The sequence below is a fragment of the Phyllobates terribilis genome, unplaced genomic scaffold (assembly GCF_046119375.1).
Source record: "Phyllobates terribilis strain yellow unplaced genomic scaffold, ASM4611937v1 Scaffold_7__3_contigs__length_470593459, whole genome shotgun sequence".
In the NCBI taxonomy this organism is placed as follows: domain Eukaryota; kingdom Metazoa; phylum Chordata; class Amphibia; order Anura; family Dendrobatidae; genus Phyllobates; species Phyllobates terribilis.
The window spans coordinates 24,744,256-24,753,922 of record NW_027362767.1 but is presented as its reverse complement, the minus strand read 5'-3'; the positions used below and the strand labels follow the sequence as shown (position 1 = coordinate 24,753,922).

Sequence of the window (9,667 nt, the reverse complement as noted above, 5' to 3'; positions counted from 1 at the left end):
GTGTACTGTGAATCAGCTACATACTTCTTGATTGCCAAGACACTTCATCCTGATCATCGCACAATGTTGATTGTAGTCATGCCTTGACCTAAACACTCCACAATTTGTTGCTTCTCAGCAGCCGACACATCCTTTTTCTTTCCCATTTTGGCAGAAAATGTAGGCTGCTTAATAATGTGAGAGAGCCTTCTTAAGTAGTCTTGCCTTTCACACCTGCCAAACTAATTAGCACAGGTGTCTGCAATTGCTTACAGTGATATAAAGAGCCCTGACACACATCACCATCAATGAGTTTAACTGACAAACAAACAAATTCTTCCCTTATCACTCCTAAACACTTTTTGTATAATAATTTGGAACGCAGTGTACATGTGCTTTTCCACAAAACACCAGTGGTTCACGTAGTGAATCTTACAGTTCTAACTTGCCAACTGTGGTCTGTATGGAGTTGTTCAATAAAGGGCCCAAAATTAAGATAACATAGATGGGAGAGGTCTCTATGAATAGGAATTCCTAAGTATTTGATACCCTGTGAGGGCCAGGCAAAGGGAAAGTTGGACTGGATGGAATCCTATATGGATTTGGGGAGGGAGACATCGAGGGCCTCAGACTTCGCTGCATTGATTTTAAAATTTGACCATGTAACAAAGTGATCTATTTCAGCCATAACAGCATGGATGGATATATGTGATTGAGTGATATATACTAGGACATCATCAGCAAATAGAGAGCACTTGTACTCGGTGCCTCCCACCTCAATCCACCTAATATTGGGGTTATGGCGAATTGATGAGAGCAGGTGCTCCGTCACTAGGATGTATAAGAGAGGGGACAGAGGACATCACTGCCTTGTCCCATTGGTGATTGTGAAAGGTGATGAAAATGTTCTGATGCACCCCCTGGGCCTTGGGACACCCGGAGCCGGACCCTTTTTGGTGGATGCTGGTGGTTGTAGTCTTCGTGGCGGCGACCCAGTTCCGTGGCTCAGGGCGGTCAAACCAGTGGCGGAACTATTTATGAGGTTTTCATGTTTAAATGTCCGACTACGCCACCCGTGGATTGCGGTCAGAGTGAACCGCTGCTACAGGGCAGACCACTGAGGCTGGTGTTGTGGGTGCAGCAGAGCATAGCATAACTCCCCACGGGAGGAGTATATCCTCAGGGCAGTGTATGCGGAGGATGGGGGTGATGGTGCAGGGCAGCAGCAGTAACGACACGGAGTCAGTGATGCAGTTCAGGGCCTTTACTCACAGTTCTTATTATCCAGACCACGTCTGCAGGTAACGGCTGCCCACGTCGTACTGTGCTCACCAGGTGAGGGGCTCAGACAACTCCCAGATAACTTTGGAGCACTTCACAGGACCCCCTTTGTGTGTCCTTTGTCTGGCCTTTCTTACCAACACTTCTGTCCGGCTGCCTCGGGCCTCCTCTTGGTAAACTTGGCGCCAGTTTCCCTGACCCTATGTGGTGCCTTCCTAGCGGGTGTAGCGAGGGGCTGCGCCACATAAAATGTCAGAGCCTCCGGTTTCTAGCTGAGGGTCGTTTCCTGCCTCCACTAGTTCGGGGACCGGTCTCCCCCTTTGGCCTGACCCCTCCACGCAGGTGGATTCGGGCGTGCGGTGGCGACTCGCCCGTCCGCACCCCTGGGATCCCTTCATTCCTCGTTCCTGGAGCCTTCTCCGCTCCTCTTCCTTCCTTCTCCCTCTTCCAGGCCTGGGCCTCTGTTACTAGGCCCGCCTCCGGAGCAGAGCTCATGCAGAGCCCCTGCTCCCTGCCACTTCTGCTCAGACTTCTCTGCACTGAACTAAGATGGTGCCCACCTTTTATACTCCCTTCTCAATGCACCCAGGAACTGCTTCCTCCCTGCTCCTGCACTACAGGGTTCCCCTTCCTCAGTGTTCCCTCCCCCCACTCCAGCCAGGGACAGGGACTGTCGTGCCCATCTCAGGGGCATATTGGTCGCCCTGCCCCACGGCAATGTGGTGTAATGCATGCAGGTGTCGGGTCCTGATCCACACTCCATCCTTACCTGAGAGTGAGATATCACACCTCTGGGTGAGGTGCAATACGTCTGTAGCAACCGAGCCCTCAGGGTGCTACAGTTCCATTTATCTTCAGCCTAGGTGACGTATTGCGATACAGGGCCGTGATTTTGGCTATAAAAGGGTCCCCTAGACCCCTACCCCAAGCTTTTTAAGAGAATCATATATGGCGTGCCAGGAGACTCTATGGAATGCTTTCTCAGCATCCAACGAGAGTATCTAATTACAAATTTTTAACTGCATCTAGCCCAGGAAATACTTTGTGCCTAGTAGCAGTGTCTGCTAGTGAGCGGATTATCCCGGCTGTTAAGCAAGCTGCACCACCTGTAGTTTAGACACTTAATTTTTTCAAAGGAAATGCTTCGGGACCATGGGATACTTAGTGAAGAGCATCAGGAGGCACCCCAAGGCATAGGGGCTGGGACTGGCAGTAGGATGCCTTGCGGTGGACAGCCGAGCTCGATCCTTATAAAAGCTTTTTAACTGCAGCAGCTTTAGTGGACGCTACTGGAGCTGGAATTACCGCAGCTGCTGGCATGAGACTTGCCCTCCAATAGATCCTTGTAAATGGATTTAAAGTGTATTCATTCAAATTAGAGAGACAATTTAAATTAAAAAGCTTAGAGCTGCCTCCACCACAGGGGGGCTCGCTCGACCCACCAGCGGACAGGCACCAGTATTGGGAGAGGGGGGCTGGCCGTCAGGGTTCACCGCGGCTCTGGCACAAACCCGGCGACACGGAGGTGGCACGGGCAGGAGCGGACTGGCCGTGTCGGCTTCTCACTTTTTGGATTTTAGAAGGGCATGACATGCCTATATCTGTGTCTCCCCCTCCTTTTACTCCTCCACCTCTTTTATTTTCGCATGACTATATGTACTTGTCACTTTTCCATGTGTTAGTTATGTCTTCTGAGCAGTTTGTCAGCTTTTGGACACCTTTGAAGGTGTTTTCTATGTGTTTCTATGTGTTTTTGTTTGCCTGCCATTGGTTTTAACGGTGTTCGAAGGTGTTCGTCGAACAGTTCGACGAACAGTTCGGCGAACACACGGGTGTTCGACGAACCGAACCGAACTCGAACACTACGGGGGTGGCTCAACACTAGTTAGGACGGATGATATCTCTGCTACTAGGCTTGTTAAAGCTTTCCACAGGAGGTTTCCTAATAGGCCTGGGCCTGGGGGATCCGGAGGATCCTCATAGAAGAGGGGGTACTGTTAGGACCCTCCTGTTAGTTTTTTCTATCTTGTGTTTGCGGTCACGTGACCATCTGCCTATTTATTCCAGCTCCGCCCTTCTGGCTTTGCTGGATTTCAGTGTTGTTTGACTGTCTCTCTAGCCAGGTGCTTCGGTGCCTATCTCGATCTAGTTCGCTTGGTCCTCTGGGACCTCTAGTACTTTTTGTCAGTTTGTCTTTTGTGCTCTGCAACAACTTCTGTTTAGGAGGTGTCCCTTTTTTGTCCCAGTCCTTAGTTCATTTAGGGACCCCTCCCTTAATTCTATAGGTCTTCGTTCAGACTAGCCGAGGACGAAGGCGGGTCTGTTCAAAAGGAACAGGCAGCCTGCTACATTGTAGGGATTCAGCTTAGTTTTACTGTAGGGACAGCTTTCCCCAATCTTTCCTTAGTTTATGTTGCAGATCATAACATCACCGACACACTGCAACTGAATGAAAATGGAAGAAATGCATGATTTTAGAAGTCTTTTCGATGATATGTCTGACAGAAAACCACGGATATAAATTGTAGGCCTGTAATTTACTACTATTATTCTACATGGTGCCCTAGTGAGAATACTGTCACAGACATACTGCAATGGAATGAAAATGGAAGAATTATATGATTTTAGAAGTCTCTTCGATGATATGTCTGACAGAGAACCAAGGCTTTAAATTTTAGGCCTGTAATTTACTAACATTATTCTACACAAAGACCTAGTGTGAAAAGTTTCACCGACACACTGCAACTGAATGAAAATGGAATAAATGTATGATTTTAGAAGTGTTTTCAGTGATATGTCTGACAGAGAACCACGGAATTAAATTGCAGACCTGAAATTTACTAATATTAATCTACACAGAGACCTAGTGTGAATAGCGTCACCGACACACTGCTACGGAATGAAAATGGAAGAAATGTATGATTTTTGAAGTCTGTTCGGTGATATGTCTGACAGAGAACCTCGGCTTTAAATTGTAGGCCTGTAATTTGCTAATATTATTCTACACGGAGACGTAGTGTGAATAGAGTTAACGACACACAGCAACGGAATGAAAATGAAAGAAATGTATGATTTTTGAAGTCTTTTTGGTGATATGTCTGAAAGAGAACTACGGCTTTAAATTTTAGGCCTGTAATTTACTAATAAAATTCTACACTGAGACCTATTGTGAATAGCTTCACCGACACACTACAACAGAATGAAAATGAAAGAAATGTATGATTTTATAAGTCTTTTCGTTGATATGTCTGACAGAATCACGGCTTTAAATTGTAGGCCTGTTATTAACTAATGTTATTCTACATGGAGACCTAGTCTGAATAGCTTCAATGACACACTGCAACTGAATGAAAATGGTAGAAATGTATGATTTTTTAAGTCTTTTCAGTGAAATATCTGAGAGAGAACCACGGCTATAAATTGTAGGCCTGTAATTTACTAATATTATTCTACGTGGTAACCTAGTGTGAATACTGTCACAGACACACTCCTATGGAATGAAAGTGGAAGAAAAATATGATTTTAAAAGTCTTTTCGATGATAGGTCTGACAGAGAACCACGGCTTTAAATTTTAGGCCTGTAATTTACTAATGTTATTCTACACAGAGACCTAGTGAGAAATGTTTCACCGACACAATGCAAGTGAATGAAAATGGAAGAAATGTATGATTTTTGAAGTCCTCTTCATGATATATCTGATAGAGAACCACGGCTTTAAATTTTAGGCCTGAATTCACTGATATTATTCTACACGGAGACCTAGTGTGAATAGCGTCACCGACACACTGCAACTGAATGAAAATGGTAGAAATGTATGATTTTAGAATTGTTTTCGGTGATATGTCTGGCATAAAACCACAGAATAAATTGTAGGCTTGTAATTAACTAATATTAATCTACACAGAGACCTAGTGTGAGTAGTGTCACCGACACACTGCAGTGGAATGAAAATAGAAGAAATGTATGATTTTTGAAGTCTTTTCAGTGATATGTCTGAACGTATAAAGGTTTTAAATTGTAGGCCTGTAATTTACTAATATTAATCTACACAGAGACCTAGTGTGAATAGTGTCACCGACAAACTGCAACGAAATGAAAATGAAAGAAATGTACGATTATTGAAGTCTTTTCGGTGATATGTCTGACAGAAAACTACGGCTTTAAATTGGAGGCCTGTAAATTACTAATATTATTCTACACGGAGACGTAGAGTGAATAGTGTCACCGACACACTGCAACTGAATGAAAATCGAAGAAATGTATGATTTTTGAAGTCTTTTCGGTGATATGTCTGATAGAATCAAGGATTTAAATTGTAGGCCTGTAATTTACTAATGTTAATCTACACAGAGATCTAGTGTGAATAGCTTCACCGACACACTGCAACAAAATGAAAATGGAAGAAATGTATTATTTTTTAAGTCTTTTTAGTGATATGTCTGACAGAGAACCACAGCTTCAAATTTTAGGCCTGTAATTTACTAATATTATTCTACACAGAGACCTAGTGTGAATAGCTTCACCGACACACTACAACGGAATGAAAATGAAAGACATGTATGATTTTAGAAGTGTTTTCGGTGATATGTCTGACAGAATCACGGCTTTAAATTGTAGGCCTGTAAGTTACTAATATTATTCTATGCGGAGACCTACATGGAGATCTAGTCTGATTAGCTTTAATGGCACACTGTAACTGAATGAAAATGGAAGAAATTAATGATTTTTTAAGTCTTTTTGGTGATAAGTCTGACAGAGAACTACGGTTTTAAATTGTAGGCCTGTAATTTACTTATATTATTCTACACAGAGAAGTAGTGTGAATAACTTCACCGACACACTGCAACTGAATGAAAATGGAAGAAATGTATGATTTTTGAAGTCTTTTCAGTGATATGTCTGACAGAATCAAGGATTTAAATTGTAGGCCTGTAATTTACTAATGTTAATCTACACAGAGATCTAGTGTGAATAGCTTCACCGACACACTGCAACGAAATGAAAATGGATGAAATGTATGACTATTGACGTCTTTTCAGTGATATGTCTGACAGAGAACTACGGCTTTAAATTGTAGGCCTGTAATTTACTAATAATATTCTACATGGAGACCTAGTGTGAATAGAGTTACCGACACACTGCAATGGAATGAAAATGGAAGAAATGTATTATTTTTAAGTCTTTTTAGTGATATGTCTGACAGAGAACCACAGCTTTAAATTTTAGGCCTGTAATTTACTAATATTATTCTACACAGAGACTTAGTGTGAATAGCTTCACCGACACACTACAACGGATTGAAAATGAAAGAAATGTATGATTTTTTAAGTGTTTTCAGTGATATATCTGACAGAATCACGGCTTTACATTGTAGGCCTGTAAGTTACTAATATTCTTCTACCCGGAGACCTACATGGAGATCTAGTCTGAATAGCTTTAATGGCACACTGTAACTGAATGAAAATGGAAGAAATTATTGATTTTTTAAGTCTTTTCAGAGATATGTATGACAGCAAACCATGGCTTTAAATTGAAGGCTTGTAATTAAGTAATATTATTCTACACGAAGACCTATTGTGAATAGCTTCACCGACACACTGCAACGGAATGAAAATGGAAGAAATGTATGATTTTTTAAGTCTTTTCGGTGAAATGTCTGATAGAGAATCACGGCTATAAATTGTTGGCCTGTAATTTACCAATATTATTCTACATGGTGACCTAGTATGAATACCGTCACAGACACACTGCAATGGAATGAAAATGGAAGAAATATATGATTGTTAAAATATTTTCGGTGATATGTCTGACAGAGAACCACGGCTTTAAATTGTAGGCCTGTAATTTATTAATATTATTCTACATAGAGACCTAGTGTGAAAAGTTCCACCGACACACTGAAACGGAATGAAAATGGAAGAAATGTATGATTTTTGAAGTCTTTTCAGTGATATATCTGACAGAGAGCAACAGATTTAAATTGCAGGCCTGTAATTTAATAATATTATTCTATACAGAGACCTAGTGTGAATAGCTTCACAGACACACTGCAATAGAATGTAATATGAGGCCAATATTTTTCACGTTCAGTTCAAATTTCTGGATTTTTATCGCTGTAATATGGAACAGATCTGGCTTTGTTCTGCAGTGAGCAGAAAAATGTTGTGCTAAATTGCTTTTCAAGCAAAGAACCAGGATTAAGAAAATAAAAAAAATTGACCTGGCCCCTGATATCAGGGGCTGTCTAGAAATATCTGTAATTATTACAGCAGCAGCAGACAGGACGTTCAATGGACCCTCTTGTGCTGTATCATACACTGCAATCTGCCACATACACTGCCTGCCTGCCTAGCATTGATTATATGCAGCTGGATTAGTCCTCAGAAGGACTGTTGGTTCAGATGGATATATATGTTATGAAATACCTATACTAACTCTAAGAAGCAAATCTCTCCCTGACGCAGCAGCAGCTCTCCCTACTCTGCCTGATTCCGGGGTAGACTGTGACTAGCATGGCGGCGTCCGGTCCTATATATACCTGATGACGCTGTGTGGCCAGCCAATCACTGTAATGCCCACAACCAACATGGCTATGGCTTTACAGTGTGTGGCAGACAATCCCTGCATGTTCATTGGGTCTCTAAAGAGCGCCAAACATGCAGGCAGGGGACCCGATTTCTCGGCCAAGCAACCCGGAAATACTCGTCGAGCATGTCGAGCACAGGCGAACGCGTTTGCTCATCAGTAGTCCTAAACAGTCTGTAGGTGCTTCATCAGAGAAGATAGCTAGCTTCCCCCTCCTCCTCTGCAGTCCTTTCCCTGTACTTGCTGTAGTTATTTCATCTGATGAAGGCCCTTACCGCTGTTTGGGACATCTGGAAATCACTACACAACAAACTTGGTAATTTGCTTTTACCCGGTGCAGAAATCATTCCCGGATTTCCACCCCTGAGAGCAGGAACCTCAGTGGCTCGTACCTGCCATCCTGCAATCTACCTGACAAAAGGTGCAAGTTGTGACCATCTCTTCACTCTTTCTCAATATCTTTTCTTGCGACCAACCCAAGAGTCGTGTTTGTTACAGATCGGTTTTCTCCCAGTAATCTTACATTTCAAGTTTGCTAAAGGCTTATAAACAGCGTTTATCTTTCCGAGAAAGCTGCAAAAGACATTGTGTAATTCATCAAATTTGGGCTCAATTGCCTCCTTTATTTGTCTTCTCTCCCAGTAAGGCTGACATCCTCTATTAATCTGATCCTCTTACTCTCATCTCCAGGACCACTCTTGTGCTGCACCAGATCTCTGGAATGCACTACCCCAGACTTTCCGGTTAATTCCCACTGTCCAAAGTTTTTAGCTTGTCCTAACAACCCATCTGTTTAGACTGGTCTATCACCTCACCTCACTAATATAACTACTCCCTGTACTCATTTTCCTCAGACTCTTGTCCTGTCACCTGTTCCCGCGCACTCAGAAGCACTTTGTATCTATGCTGGTACAGATTCTGGCTGTTGTCCGATTCATTCACTTATTTATTATAGTGATGCCTGTACAATTACATTATTTTAATATTATTTTATTTTAATATTATTAGAAATCAATATGGGCAGAAAATAGAGACGTTCTTGTCACCTGGCAGCTGCTCCTTTCATTTTGGGCATTGGATGGTGAACTTGGCGCTGGACGGCAGGAGATGGTGGAGAAATATTACATTGATATAAAACAAGTGACAATAATGATGAAATGTAACAATTTATTGAAGGAATGTTTTGCACAGAATCATTTCAGGGGGAGATGATTTTTCCTCAGAAGAGAATATTATGCTTCTTGTCATTTATTAAGGTAAGAAAAGAGCAGTTAAATATAATAGATACAGTAACAGCAGGAGGGTTTACAATGATTTTAAGTGGTATAGTGCCTATTGAATCTGTCACCTTCTCATCCAAACTGGGCATGGCTTCGCGGACAGCCTACGGAGGTTGAGAAAAAGGATCTAATTACATTACATAGACTTAAGAAATAGATAGATAGATAGATAGATAGATAGATAGATAGATAGATAGATAGATAGATAGATAGATAGATCTTACCCTAGAAATCTTTATGTTGGTTTCTCCGGTGATACCAGATAGATCGGAGAGGACTTCTACTAAGGGCATGTTAGTTAATAATTCTTGAAGATTGATGGACCTGGAGACATTGATTTTGGGGAGGGATAAATCCACATAACTGTGTGCAAAGAATAGGAACAGAAGTATGAATGATATATAAACTGTGGACCTCATAAGATAATGTGCAGATGCTTCATAGAGAGGAAACCACTGAACATGGACCCTTCTGCCATATTGCTAATCTGCCCTATCAGACATTTTCCAATTGAGCCTGGGTAAGGCACTGCTTGGGGGGC

The 9,667-nt window shown here is 42.2% G+C and overlaps 1 protein-coding gene across 1 annotated transcript in view; it reads right to left on the bottom strand.

The window, feature by feature from the left end:
* Window positions 1–8,820: 8,820 nt before the first annotated feature.
* Window positions 8,821–9,667, bottom strand: part of LOC141153486 (alpha-1-antitrypsin-like) — a 182,965-nt gene continuing 182,118 nt past the window's right edge. Inside the window, exons 6-7 of the mRNA XM_073638319.1 lie at window positions 9,351–9,489; window positions 8,821–9,230 (exon numbers count right to left, since the gene is read on the bottom strand). Coding sequence (XP_073494420.1) covers window positions 9,066–9,230; window positions 9,351–9,489 — 304 coding nt within the window. The 3' untranslated portion in view covers window positions 8,821–9,065. The remainder of the gene's footprint in view (window positions 9,231–9,350; window positions 9,490–9,667) is intronic.